The 15,270-nt window shown below is 40.1% G+C and overlaps 1 protein-coding gene across 1 annotated transcript in view; it reads right to left on the reverse strand.

Moving 5' to 3' along the window:
• myripb (myosin VIIA and Rab interacting protein b) overlaps positions 1-15,270 on the reverse strand; it is a 194,185-nt gene that overhangs the window by 99,453 nt on the left and 79,462 nt on the right. Inside the window, exon 3 of the mRNA XM_066724252.1 lies at positions 4,898-5,119. Coding sequence (XP_066580349.1) covers positions 4,898-5,119 — 222 coding nt within the window. The remainder of the gene's footprint in view (positions 1-4,897; positions 5,120-15,270) is intronic.

Raw genomic sequence — 15,270 nt, forward strand, 5'->3', positions numbered from 1 at the left:
GATGGAGGTGTCCCAAAAGTTGCAGTAATAGGCAAGATCTTTTAAATATTGCAGCTACATTCAGCATATTGTCATATTAATCAACACTATCTTTTCAGAGTTTCATTTTTGCAGTGCAGAAAGGAGAGCCATTATAAATACATACATTAAACCATGACAAGAACATTTACATTAAAAAGCACTTAGTTCTATTGTGAGTGTTTACCAGCATTCTGTGCATTCTGTACATTCTGTGCATCCTAGCATGTCAAGTGGGTGAAAATAATAAACCTGCTCTCTGTGCTGGGAGTGGCACACTTTGGAAATACCCAGAGAATCCAGAAACACAAGAATAATGACAGGTTGGTCAGCTGGCTCTGAATGTTTGTATTATTTGTTTTCCAGATTCAGCAGGGATGTGGTTAGAATCAATTATAAATCATTAACCCTGAAGAGTCATTTATTTAAATTAACTGTAATTGTCACCACAATTAATTGAAAAGAATATTGATTAGTGGGTGTCAATATGCACAGTGTGAATTGAAACGATCCACAATCCGACACTTGAACTCCATTAATATACCTGGGATTTATTCTTCTAAGGAAGTATTATTATATGATATTAGTCATATTATTATTAGTTATTATTTTAGTAGACTTAAGCATGACTTTTGACAAAGTTGACCATCAAATCTTGATACACTGTTTAGAAAACCTTGTTGCTTTATACCTGACAAACAGACACTACTATGTACAGATTAATGAAAACTGCTCAAATTTAATTGAGGTTAAGAACAGATTACCACAGGGATCAGTCATCGAACCTATACTTTTTCATTGTATGAGCTCCCATTAGGTGATACAGGTCCACAATCCCTTATCCACAATTTTGAAATTCAAAAAGCTCTAAAAAGCAAAGGTGTGTGGTGTCAGTTGTGTCTCAGCGCTCCTAGCAGTCACAGGTGTGTCAGGTGCTCTCCGATATTGTTTTTTTGTTTTTGTTTGAAGTGTTATGTATTATTGAATGTATACGTTTTAAGTTTTATTGAACATTTGCTGCAAAACATATTAATGTGTTTGCAGACAGTGCTGGGGTGTTACCGTAATATACAGTACATATACTGTACTAACTTTCTGAAATCCGAAAAAAAAACAGAATTCCGAAACACATCTGGCCCCAAGGGTTTCGGATAAGGGATTGTAGAAATGTATTATTCAATGACAATGTTAATTTTCACAGCTGCACCAACGACACAATTATATTTGTCAGTAAAACACTACGTTCTGTCAGAGATTAAAATATGGATGACAATACAATTCCTTATATGCTAAACTCTCATAAGACAGAAATCTGAATTCTATGGGACAAAAATCTAAATATGCATCATGTGCTTTCAGAATTGAACAAGGACTATAACTATAATTTCACCCCTAAGGAAATGGCATGGAACCTGGGTGTCATCTGTGACCCAAACCTATCCAGATCTTCCTTCCTCCAGCTTAGAAACATTGCTAAAGACAATTCCTTGCATTACATGAAATCAAACGCACTCCAGGTTGGCCATTGCAATCCCAGGAAACTGGTTCTGGTGGTCCCAAAAATACACAAGCAAACTACAGGTGGCAGAGTATTTAGTTATAGAGCCCTAAAACTCCAAAACCATATGATCTTCCAGCCTATGTCCACCCTCTCCCTCAGCCTTAAAATCACAGCTGAAGACTCATCTATTTAATCTGTTTTTCTAGTCCAGCATAACACACACATCATGTCAACTGTGGGCCATAAATATGCAAGTACAATGTATTTCATCTCCAGCATTTTACTATCAGTAGCTGAGCACAATTTTCTCGTTTTGTCTTCCAGAAACAGCCCATCTCCGAGGGGCTGATGAGTCATCCTGTTCCCCACCCTGGAGGGCTGACCAGGCACCCCACCATAGCAATACAACCATTCAGTCTAGGCCATAAGACGTGGACCCCCAGAGATTTATTTTCCCCTATAACAATCTGCTCTCAAATAGGAGCTTTTGTTTGTTTCTCCATGCCTAATGGTTTATTTTATGTTATTATTTATGCTTTATTTATTTGTTCTTTATTTGTTCACTATGTTTGTTTGTTTATATCCAATCTGTAAAGCTCTCAGTGGCTACCCTGCGAAGGGCACTATACTAAATAAAAATTGATTGATTGATAATGCAAATACAGCTTCGTTCGCATAGATGATTGCCAACATTGAACAGGAGGGATAATAATGTGATTGCAGAGAATCACTATTTAATTTCACAAATTGGAGAGCAGACTTGCCAGGCAACCAGTTAGGTTGATCTAAAGAAGAAAAAAGAAAAAGAGAGGAAATATTCCTCATATTGTTTCCTGGTCATGTGAGTAGTCTGCGGATTGGATATTACATATTTTTTACCCCAAAACATCAGAAAAAAAGATTAGTATCTTTACATTGTACAGTAGATTGTTTGAGAAAAACCTAACTAAAAATAAAAAAAACTGAATGATCGGATCTTTACCAAACAAGAAAACAAAAGGTTTCTTGAAGTGCAGTCTTCAACTGTATGAACACTTCACTTACAGTTAGAGTTAAATGTATTTGCATCCCCACTTGAAACAATGTTATTCAGCAATTTGTTTGGTTTTCTAAATATTCTTCTTTTAAGTACAGTTATCGGCTATATTTTTAGTTCAGTAATTGGGCATTCCAAACCGGGGGAGAAAAAGGAAGCGATAACTAGATATCTGAAACAGACTAATAACAGACAAATAAACAAATGCTGCTCATTCACTGACTATTTTCTTTTCCCCCTGCACTCATGGTGGGCAGCCACAGGCCAAAGACAAACCTGATTTTATCACACTGCATAAAAGTCACAGGGCTTCAAAACCCTGCTTTTTCGAAAAGGTTTATCATTCAAACTGCCTCTCTTCCCAGCTGCATGGGTTTCCCAGCCATGAGCGGAGACTGTAAGGTCTGGCAACACCCACCAACATATTTCACACAGGATTTCGACTGACAACAGTACAGGCATACAGACAAGAAAATGTATATCAAGTGCTTAAGACAAACAGATATTCTCCTGAGATACAGGTGATGAATGCCAATCTGCTGTCTGATGAAGCAAGGCCGTTGATGCCCATATACCATGCTGGTATCATCTTTCATTATGTCTGAGCAGACAGTTATGGGTAACACTGCCAGAACCCTTACTGCTTATGTTTGAGCAGCATGGCAGTAAACTCCCATCCTCACATAAACAAGAGTAGCTAAAGGTCAACTGAACAGTTAACGGTCTTAAATATATTATTAATGTGTGTGTGTGTGTCTCATAGAGAGTGGTCAATCTATTCTTTGTATAGGAACACACAGGTGGAGTTCAGGACGTGAGCTGGGAAATTGACTCTTCTTTCTGTGAATCATTAAAACCAGAGATCCCGAAAGTAGTACAGCAATGGTTTCATATACATTTTCAATATGATGCTAACTTTGGTGTTTTTCTTCTCTCTAAGTTAAGGAACATGGGTGATGTATTGAATAAGCTGACTGTGACATCTCCCTGCAGATTACAATTATTTTGCATACATCATCATAATAGTATAATGGTCAAAAATATAAATGCCATTTATGGGAGATACTCTGTTAATTGGTTTAACCCCTGCTGGGATTGTAAGGTTTCGTTTTAGTTTATTCTTTCCCTTACTTCCACCTACTGGAGATGACGGCTCACTGCAGACCCTTGACAGCCTCCATTCTAAATGTTGCTTCAAGGCGGCAATTACTATACAAACCACTTGTAGACAGTTTCCATTTACCTGCACAGTGCATGATTTACTACTCTTCTGCTAATTGTCTAGTCAAATTAGCACGGGAACAGATTCATGGAAAGTGTGCAAATAATAATAACAATAATAATAATAATAATAATAATAATAATAATAATAATAATTATTATTATTATTATTATTATTATTATTATTATTATTATTATTATTTTAAAAAACAATAACTAAGAAGCAAATACTGGGATATTTCGGAGACAGAGACAGGGGGCATTAACCTTTCCCAGAGTCAAAGTATTTTATTTCTAACCCATACACAACCCACCCCCTATCTGTTCAGTGCGTTGATTTCACCCAGACTCACAAAACGCAACTCCAGCATCAGCACCAGTTGATCCTTTCAGTGCATCAATAAGCATACTGAGATTGTAGCGGTTCAAAATACGATTTCCACAATAGTAACTGGGACATCTTCACAACCTCAATATCATAACCAAGAGCATCGTGTCACCATCCAAGAATCGGAGTTCAGGAAAAAGGCAAGGAATGCATCGGCGGCATAAGGAATATAGCATGAAGAGAAACCAGCATCTATTTTTTTCCGTTCGTTCAAACGGACAGGCGGATATACCGTGCAACACAGAGTGGGATTTACTGGAGATTTACAGTTTTCTGACATGCATCCCGTCTGATAATTCCCATGCATTACCTGGACAAGCAGCGTTGCCAAAGGGATCAATATGTTCTCCACCTGTTTCCACTCAATTGATCAGGCTGAATTGCTAACTCAATAACAGTGGAAAAAAAAAAAAACATACACCATGTTTACCTAACCTGTCCGACCGCATCATTTTCACTCATACCGTGAGAAGTGCATCTATTACATATTACGTGAAATGATAACTGCACAGTCAGTTATCTGCACGGACATCAGCAAACACGGATGCATGGCACAAGCAGGACACATCCATCTCCCTTCTCCGCCAACGCTGTCATCATTAGCGAAGCAGTTTGCGGATAAAACCCACATTCCTCTCTCCTCCCAAGTCTTGCAAATAGCAATAGCAAATACCGCGCCGGCAGCAGTGGGTTTTTCCCCCCGTTATTTCTATGGCCGGTTTGAATCACTGACCTGCTCTTCTGGCACACCGCGCAGATCCACGCCTTGTCCTTCTTGCTGTAGAGCCGGCAGCTCTTGCACACGTTGAAGCCGCAGTCCAGGCACTGGCGCCGGGGGTTGAGCAGGAATGTGAAGGGGCTGCAGCAGCGGATGCAACAGTGCTCATTGAACTTGTTCTGCTTGGACAGGATGGTGCATCTGCTGCCTTCCTCGTCCAGCTCCTGTTTCATCTCACTGAGAGAGGGAGGGGGGAGAGAGAGAGAGAGAGAGAGAGAGAGAGGGTGGGAGAGAGGGAGGGAGGCTGAGCAACTGGGAGATGCTTTAATACATGAAATACGATCGCAATGTCTTAACAGCAGTAACTGCTCTCCGGGATGATAGCCTGCATTAAAATCAAGTCTGGCATTTTGCTGGGAGTGCCTGTCATTGCGCGTTACCTTTACGCAGATTCAGAGCGAAAGTGCGTCTGAAGATGCGTGGCACTCCAGAGGAATTTGGGATCTTAAACACACTTACTCGAAACTCTGCTGATTGTTTAATAAAAGCTTCAAACGAGCCCCGGCTTCCCCTGAAATAAAGCCACCCCCAAACACATTTCCATATTGACTAGCACATGCATCATATTGCAAAACAAGCATTTGACGGCCGCATAGTATCTCTTATTCTTTGAGGGATCTGGATGTGTAATTACCTTTGCTTAATGCTACCATTCTCTCTGCCTGTGATTCAAAATCTTCTGTACCTGTTAGATGATCCTTATTAAGCCAAAATATATATAGCGTCATGCTTCAGGTGACTTAACACAAACTTTGTAAAAACTCTAGGGTCAGAGTATGGTGGAGGTAAACAGAAATTAATTAAACCTCTGTTAATGGTCTGCCCGGGATGTAATTATACCTCAATTAGGCAACATACTTGTTTGCTCTATACATAACAGAGATATTAGACTCCCATCAGCACAGCTCACATCAGAAAGTGCCAAGGCAGATTTTGATGATGGGGCGATGTTCAATTTATAGCCCTCACAAGTCACTGTAAATGCTTGATAATTTAACATTAAACCAAGAGAGTATTATCATAAGTATCACACTAATGAGAGAATAAAGGTATGTGCCTTTCCTTAAGCCTGGGAGAAAGAACACATTACAGATAAATCAATGGTATGATCCCAAGCTGACTGCAATTATTATTGCTGTTGTTATTATTATTATTTAAATAACTTCCCTTTGGTAATCTTAATTAAAAAAATTTTTCTTAAAGTAGATGTGCTTTCGATGAAGGTGCTTAAGTAGGCCTCTTTATAACACAGAAGAGATATCTCTGAGTATTATGAAATGTTTTGCTGTCACATTCGTATTACATTTTTTTGGTGCAGTGACGAAGCTGGAGGGGGAGAAAAAAAATGCCACAGCCCTATTAGTTGAACCAAAAGCGCCACTATACACAAACCTAGAGTGACAGTAAAGAGACGCACTGGGGGGTCAGAGGAAAAAACAAACAACAACAAAACTTTAAAATATGACTGAGAGCATAACACCCATCTGGGCTTGGTAAAAACTCACGGCGCTCGATACACTTTTCAATTAGCAGATTTATCCCAAAATTGAGTCTGTTAATCACTGGAAAACAAATCTTTGCTTATCTTGACATCGGAGTAACTCAATCATTGGTTTGGGATGGGATTCTACAGAGTACAAATGATGCTGCAATTAAACATTATACATATATATATTCCAATTAAAAAAAAAAAAAGTCTTTCCCACATCATGGCAACACGGTTTCTCATAAATATCCGAATATTCCAAAAGTGAAATGTTCTGAAAACCTAACATAGTAATTTCTGATTCTATTCCAACAGCTTATTAGGCTATGATATTATTATTTGCAACCTTCAAATTATATTATGCCTCTGCCCCGCTCCTAACGGTAGTTAACAGAGCAGTGGATCTGAGCCCTGGTCCCGGGGCTGTCCTGTGGGTTTTGTTCCATCTGAACTCTCAATTACTTCATTACACCCTGAACTGAAGTAGTAATTTGGCTAAATGGACATTTTTCATTATTATAATCAGTTGGATAAACACAAAATGATATAAGGCTCTCGACTCAAATGTTTTGCAAACTGAATCATTTAAAAAGTCAAAAGAAATTATTCGTCCAATTAAGGTTTGGGTTAGGTACCTGGGAGCTCTGCTGGAACACACACCAGCAGGACAGTGTGGCTCCAGGAGCAGGGCTGGGAGCCACTCTCTCAGGAGATTGAACTAAAGCTGTCTTAATGTGATTTTTTTTATACCTCACAATACCACCATCACTTGCAGTCCCTTTATTAAATGAATCCCTTTTCCTATACCTTTTATCACTATAATACCTACATCTTTATGTCACTCTCATTGACCACAGACATTAGAGATTCAGGGAGGGGAAACAATAAAAAAAATAAAAATCAATGGTAAGATTTACTGTCACCACCATTTGCCCCTACAATAAAATAGGGACATAATGACCCGAATATTAGACCCCCCATACCATTAAATTACAAGGCAAATTTGTACAAGGCTCATTTTGATAGCTGTGAAATCTATTCCTCCAGTACGGCACTAATTGCAATAAGCTGCAATGCATTCTGTGTAACCTTGTGCCACTTGAGAGTGAGGGTAAAGCAGCTTCTTTTCGATAAATAATGCAAGCTGCATTTCAGCTAGCAAGCTGCACTCTCTCTGCCAGGTAATGGTTACAGGCTCCTCATTAGGTGCGATACCGACGGACACAGTCAGAGGGGAGCAAGGAGAGATGGATGCCGTATGAAATCAGATTACAGTGGATTAATTCTCAAACATTATCATTAGCAATCTCAAATGGTGCCATCTTTAAAATTGATTAAATATCAACTGATTAGGTGTGTGTATGTATATATATATATATATATATATACCATAAAAGGATTATCATAGGAAAGTTATACAGCTGGCTCCATGTTGATTGCATTCATTTATTTATTTGCAGATCAGAATTAAAAAAAAAAAAAAAAAAAAAAAACAATTGCAAGCTGCAATCGCTTTAAAACACCAATAGGAGTGTGACAGTGGGGCTCGAGCAAGAGAGGAAGGGGGTGTGATGGGGCACAGCGTCTCAGAGCACCAGCAGCGGGAGGGGAGCAAGAGCTGGAAAATCCAAGGCTTTGGGGATGGCAATCAATCCCAGAATGCCTAATGCAATTCTTTCCACAGCTGGCAGGTACTCGAAATCCAGCCACATAATATTAATAGCTCTTCTTCTAATATTCAAATACACACACTGTATTTGTACTCTATCCTAGCTTAGCTATGCTATATATAAACCATGCTTTTAAATAAATATTCAAGAACTCTCAGATACAAAGAAGAAAACTTAAAATGAAGCTTAGTCATGTTTAACAGCTTTGTTGAAGCTAAGAAAATTGAAGTCGATCAATGGAGACTCAAAGAAGTCAAATCAACAGAGAGAGATATAATGGAAGAAATCACAAGAAGAGTGAAAATGGGATGGAGTGCATTTGGAACAAACAGCACGATGCTGAAAGGCAATCTACCCACTGCATCAAGAGAAATGTATTTGATCAATGCTTACTACTCACTTATGGATGTGAAACCTTTCACTTAATGCAAAAATTATATAGACACAAAGGAGCATGGAATGATGTACGCTTGGAATAACAAGAAGAAACCAAAATATGTGACATTGAGTGAAAATGTTATAATGGCAATGGGTTGGGCTGGAGAAGAACAGATCAAAGATGGACAAAGGAAGCTATTGAATGGATACCAAGAGATTAAAAAAGACCTAGAAGATGACCACAAAGAAGATGGGAAGATGAAATAATAAACTGCAGGTGTGACATGGAAAAAAGAAGCTGTAGACCGAAGCAAATGCAAACATCTTTGGGAGACCTTAATCCAGCAGTGAATCTATATAGGCTGATGGTGATGATGACTAATATATGTTTGATGATGAAACCTAGGCTTTCGTTGAGGTTACGGTTGACTTAACTCAGTTGGGTGTAGATTTACATTTGGCTTCATATTTTGATGTTGAGTTCAGTCAGATTATATTGAATGGGGATCCAGTCAAAGCACAATGAATCAGTAAGGAATAGCCTAGTTGTTTGGCCTGAAAACTCTGAACACTGATTCAATTAAATCTATAATGAAAGAAAAAGAATGAATGAAAGAAAAACATCTAATAACCAGCAAAACATGAGCATAAGTGTATAATGCTTCCTGGAATGCATCTGTTCATATCGATTCTCCCCTTATTGATTTCTGTGCGACTGTCAGTGTGAATCCGATCAGGTGTGAATCTCAGGCGGTAGCATCTGTCACAGGCCCCCAGAGGCAGATATTGAGGAATATGAAGCTCATAAGTCAGGAGCTGACCGGATTACAACTCTGTAAATGAAATCACAATGTAATACATCCAGGAGAAGAGCGACACAGGTATCTCTCCTGCTCCACTTGAAGAGCAGCAGCCACACTACAGTGCCGCAGTATTGGTCCGGTAATGATGCAACATTCCATGAGTATTCAGAATACTGAGAAGCCCCAATATACACTCACCTAAAGGATTATTAGGAACACCTGTTCAATTTCTCATTAATGCAATTATCTAACCAACCAATCACATGGCAGTTGCTTCAATGCATTTAGGGGTGTGGTCCTGGTCAAGACAATCTCCTGAACTCCAAACTGAATGTCTGAATGGGAAAGAAAGGTGATTTAAGCAATTTTGAGCGTAGCATGGTTGTTGGTGCCAGACGGGCCGGTCTGAGTATTTCACAATCTGCTCAGTTACTGGGATTTTCACACACAACCATTTCTAGGGTTTACAAAGAATGGTGTGAAAAGGGAAAAGCATCCAGTATGCGGAAGTCCTGTGGGCGAAAATGCCTTGTTGATGCTAGAGGTCAGAGGACATTGGGCCGACTGATTCAAGCTGATAGAAGAGCAACTTTGACTGAAATAACCACTCGTTACAACCGAGGTATGCAGCAAAGCATTTGTGAAGCCACAACACGTACAACCTTGAGGCGGATGGGCTACAACAGCAGGAGACCCCACCGGATACCACTCATCTCCACTACAAATAGGAAAAAGAGGCTACAATTTGCACAAGCTCACCAAAATTGGACAGTTGAAGACTGGAAAAATGTTGCCTGGTCTGATGAGTCTCGATTTCTGTTGAGACATTCAGATGGTAGAGTCAGAATATGGCGTAAACAGAATGAGAACATGGATCCATCATGCCTTGTTACCACTGTGCAGGCTGGTGGTGGTGGTGTAATGGTGTGGGGGATGTTTTCTTGGCACACTTTAGGCCCCTTAGTGCCAATTGGGCATCGTTTAAATGCCACGGCCTACCTGAGCATTGTTTCTGACCATGTCCATCCCTTTATGACCACCATGTACCCATCCTCTGATGGCTACTTCCAGCAGGATAATGCACCATGTCACAAAGTTCGAATCATTTCAAATTGGTTTCTTGAACATGACAATGAGTTCACTGTACTAAACTGGCCCCCACAGTCACCAGATCTCAACCCAATAGAGCATCTTTGGGATGTGGTGGAACGGGAGCTTCGTGCCCTGGATGTGCATCCCACAAATCTCCATCAACTGCAAGATGCCAACATTTCTAAAGAATGCTTTCAGCACCTTGTTGAATCGATGCCACGTAGAATTAAGGCAGTTCTGAAGGCGAAAGGGGGTCAAACACAGTATTAGTATGGTGTTCCTAATAATCCTTTAGGTGAGTGTATATTCCGACAAGTAAATAGCATATTTGGATATATTCCAGTCCTGAATATTCAGCGTATCAAGGGTGGGATATTCCTCTAGGTTTCAGGATAATAAAAGAGTTATGCCATGTAAATGGCATATTCCAAATACTGAGGCTGATACCACAAAAACGCAGGCATGAAAGGAGAGCCAATGTCATGGTTAGTATAGAATACAGAGCATTTGGCATATATATCCAAACTTTGAATATTCCGAATACACATGCCATGTAAATGTACAGATTTTTCTTCACACCTCCAGGGTTACTTAAATGCTTATACACATCTTCCCATGACCAGTCCTTGCTCAGTGCTGTAGTGGGTACTTGTAGAAAAACACTGAAGTGTTTCTACCAAAGCAAGTCAGCAGTGCCTGTATTAGAATGGCTTCAGTCTGCCATGAGGGAAGTGTGTTATTATCATAATATAGACTCACGAATAGGCTATAACAGTGTTGAAGCCATGGATGATGACTTAGTATTGGATTTTTAATGTAATGTTCGTCATGTTATGAGGGACACACCTAGAAACTTTTCAACCATACTAATGCTGTAGTAATCAGGCATATTGTGTATATTGAACATTGAACAATTTGATATGGCCCCTTCATGGACACAAAAGGTTCATTGTCCTAAACGAAGCAGCAATTGGGGGTACAGCAGAAGACCTTGACATCCATCTAATGGTCCAATTCAGGCAAACATTGCCACACGTGCTGCCTGGCTATACGCTGTAGCCTTTTGTCATCTGTGAGAATTAACACCTGACGGCTTTCTGACCGACTGAGTAAATATACGCTCTCACACACACATACACAATCATGAATGTCATCCTGTTACCAGTGCAGCTATAACCAGGCTTCCGCTATTTCACAAACTAGAAGATTGAATCCAGAGAGTAGCAACGCTGATCCTGTTGCAGCCATAACCAACCAAAGCATTAAAATAATTGCTTTGAGGTCACTGGAAGGTTACCCCTTTTCCCCCAATGATAAGACCGGATGCTGCTTCATATGCAGTTTGAAGATTAAATCCCCAATGACTGTGAACAGAAGGCAAACGCAGATGTGGACAGGATCATCAATCCTTGCTGGTTAATATGCATCTAAATCTATTTGTATCTATATGTATGTTCAACTGTGTGTGTGTTTGTACCGTTACTGTAATGATAACTCCCCGGATTTCACATCGGAAAGTTCACAGAGCCATTTGTCTCTACAATTTTATTAATGTATTAATTTTTTTCTGGTCTATGGAGTGGTAACAGTCTCAATGTCACCGGTCTGTGTGCCAAAGGTGATTTCTACCTCTGAAAACACAGACACCAGCCCTCTCGTGTGCCCTGGGTGAAGATCCCTAAAGTCTCGTTTGTATTCTGCCCAGATTTGACATTTAGCAGTGATGTGGCTTCAAAGACTTGAGGATGAGACTCCTTCAGACCCAGAACTATTGCTTATATATATATATATTTATTTATTTAGATTGGTTCAAATGCCAGAGAGACCATGAATTGTATTATTATTAATAATAATAATGTTGGCATTAATGTAATTCTTGAAGCAGTTTTAGATTAGTAAATAGATAAAGTCTAGATTAAATTCACCTAGGCTGTGATCTATACTCCCTTCCACAGTGGGTTCCCAAACTTTTTCCCACTGAGGCCCAACTGTTTGTGGTAATAAAGCATCTCAGACCACCGCAAAATGAAAACACACCCCTACACATTTTTTTTTTAAATTATAATAATGAATGGTCTCTGCACAAAGCTCAGGGGAAAGCATTTCATAAAGAATGGGAGACCACAAACATTTAATATTAAAAAGAATAAAGTCAGTTTGTTTCACTGTAGATCAGATGTTTGATTGAACTGCAGGAGTAACGGTTAAACAAAAGGATGTTGTTCACAGGAGGATGTCTCTACAAGCAGTAACAGGGTGGCTGAAATAGCTCATCTACAGAATATTTATTCAAGTTGGAGGATGGTATCTGCCGAATAAATACATGATCACACTAATACTGCTACTTCTTCAAGGAAAAAGAAAAGAGGAAGAGGGTGGGATTGAAAGGAAGGGAAGAATTGCTTACAGGAACATTTAAAACACACTCAGCCTTGTCTGCATTATCTATAAAACAGACAACCCAACCTGACAGTTGGCAGGTCCCCATGAAGTGGCCCTGCGGTGCCTCCCAGGCCTCTCTCTCCTCCCGTACTTTCTGCTCTGTTGATTAATGGTTCAGATAACGTGCTCTACTGAAGGCAGTGTTGGAGTTTCCCAGGACATGCTCATAACAGGCACAAGCCAGATGTGATATTGTTGCCCACAGCCAATAAGGGCGCAGTCAGAAGTGTCCTCAGATGACAGCACTAAGACATGTTTTCTGCAAACACAAAAAAGGAATGCATACACCTGATGAAACTACACTGCAGTCAGCTGATTACTCGACTGTGGACCCCCATGCATGCTCCCGCTGTTTCTATAGAGTGTAAAACATTTCCAGGCAGTATGCTACATAATACCATTGAGACAACCAGATTAGTAAACCAGAATAACACAAATCTGTATCTCTCCTCTCTCTTCTCCCTCCCTATACAATTGAGCAACACTCATTTTTAAATAGTCAATACATTTCAAAGGGAGAAAGCTCATTGCGGCTCTCAAATCAGGCCTGTTGACTTTGGGGAACTGGTAAACCCAATAGGAATTATTCTCATTTGTCATCATGAATAAAAGTTGCCATAGTTCATTCCATGGCAACTCAACCAAAGTAGTTTCCCAACTATCCCAGACTTTCCAGGAAAAGTTCACCTTGGGGTTTATGGCCACGTTAAAGATATAGATACAGTCAGATATAGTTAATTTGAACTGTTTCCTCCCAAAGGTCAACCTGAAATGAGAAAGCGATCCTGACTAGAAAAATCACATTGGGCTCAACACAGGCATGGCCACCACTGCCATCAGCTGGTTCAGACTACAATTAGTAGGGCTTCTAGGACACCATACTAGGAGCATGCCACTTCTTTTTAGGCAAGTGCCCAAACCAGGTGTTGGTGAAATTCATCCCAAGCCTATATCTTGTTGAGGACATGCGAACCAAACACTTCTGGGACATCGTGGGGTCATTAACCCCCTTTGAAATTTGATTCTTATATGTTTTCGTATTACCTTTAGGTAAAAAACAGCTCTGTCCCAAAACTCCCATCATACGGAAGATTAAACCCTCTATTATACACATATATTTTTATCTGAACTGTTATTTAAATCAAAGAAAAGAAAAACTAAATAAACCAAATTGAAAACCTGACAGGAATCTGTGACTGGAATCTAGTGAGGCAGAGCATTCCTGCAAACACGCTGCAGAGGTCTCTACAGAGTTTACAGCTGCAGATTTGGGTTTTAATTTATAAGCACAGAACTTACAAATATATATATATATATACACTCACCTAAAGGATTATTAGGAACACCATACTAATACTGTGTTTGACCCCCTTTCGCCTTCAGAACTGCCTTAATTCTCCGTGGCATTGATTCAACAAGGTGCTGAAAGCATTCTTTAGAAATGTTGGCCCATATTGATAGGATAGCATCTTGCAGTTGATGGAGATTTGTGGGATGCACATCCAGGGCACCAAGCTCCCGTTCCACCACATCCCAAAGATGCTCTATTGGGTTGAGATCTGGTGACTGTGGGGGCCAGTTTAGTACAGTGAACTCATTGTCATGTTCAAGAAACCAATTTGAAATGATTCGACCTTTGTGACATGGTGCATTATCCTGCTGGAAGTAGCCATCAGAGGATGGGTACATGGTGGTCATAAAGGGATGGACATGGTCAGAAACAATGCTCAGGTAGGCCGTGGCATTTAAACGATGCCCAATTGGCACTAAGGGGCCTAAAGTGTGCCAAGAAAACATCCCCCACACCATTACACCACCACCACCAGCCTGCACAGTGGAAACAAGGCATGATGGATCCATATTCTCATTCTGTTTACGCCAAATTCTGACTACCATCTGAATGTCTCAACAGAAATCGAGACTCATCAGACCAGGCAACATTTTTCAAGTCTTCAACTGTCCAATTTTGGTGAGCTTGTGCAAATTGTAGCCTCTTTTTCCTATTTGTAGTGGAGATGAGTGGTACCCGGTGGGGTCTTCTGCTGTTGTAGCCCATCCGCCTCAAGGTTGTACGTGTTGTGGCTTCACAAATGCTTTGCTGCATACCTCGGTTGTAACGAGTGGTTATTTCAGTCAAAGTTGCTCTTCTATCAGCTTGAATCAGTCGGCCCATTCTCCTCTGACCTCTAGCATCAACAAGGCATTTTCGCCCACAGGACTGCCGCATACTGGATGTTTTTCCCTTTTCACACCATTCTTTGTAAACCCTAGAAATGGTTGTGTGTGAAAATCCCAGTAACTGAGCAGATTGTGAAATACTCAGACCGGCCCGTCTGGCACCAACAACCATGCCACGCTCAAAATTGCTTAAATCACCTTTCTTTCCCATTCAGACATTCAGTTTGGAGTTCAGGAGATTGTCTTGACCAGGACCACACCCCTAAATGCATTGAAGCA

Source organism: Amia ocellicauda, chromosome 2 (assembly GCF_036373705.1).
Source record: "Amia ocellicauda isolate fAmiCal2 chromosome 2, fAmiCal2.hap1, whole genome shotgun sequence".
Taxonomy (NCBI): Eukaryota; Metazoa; Chordata; class Actinopteri; order Amiiformes; family Amiidae; genus Amia; species Amia ocellicauda.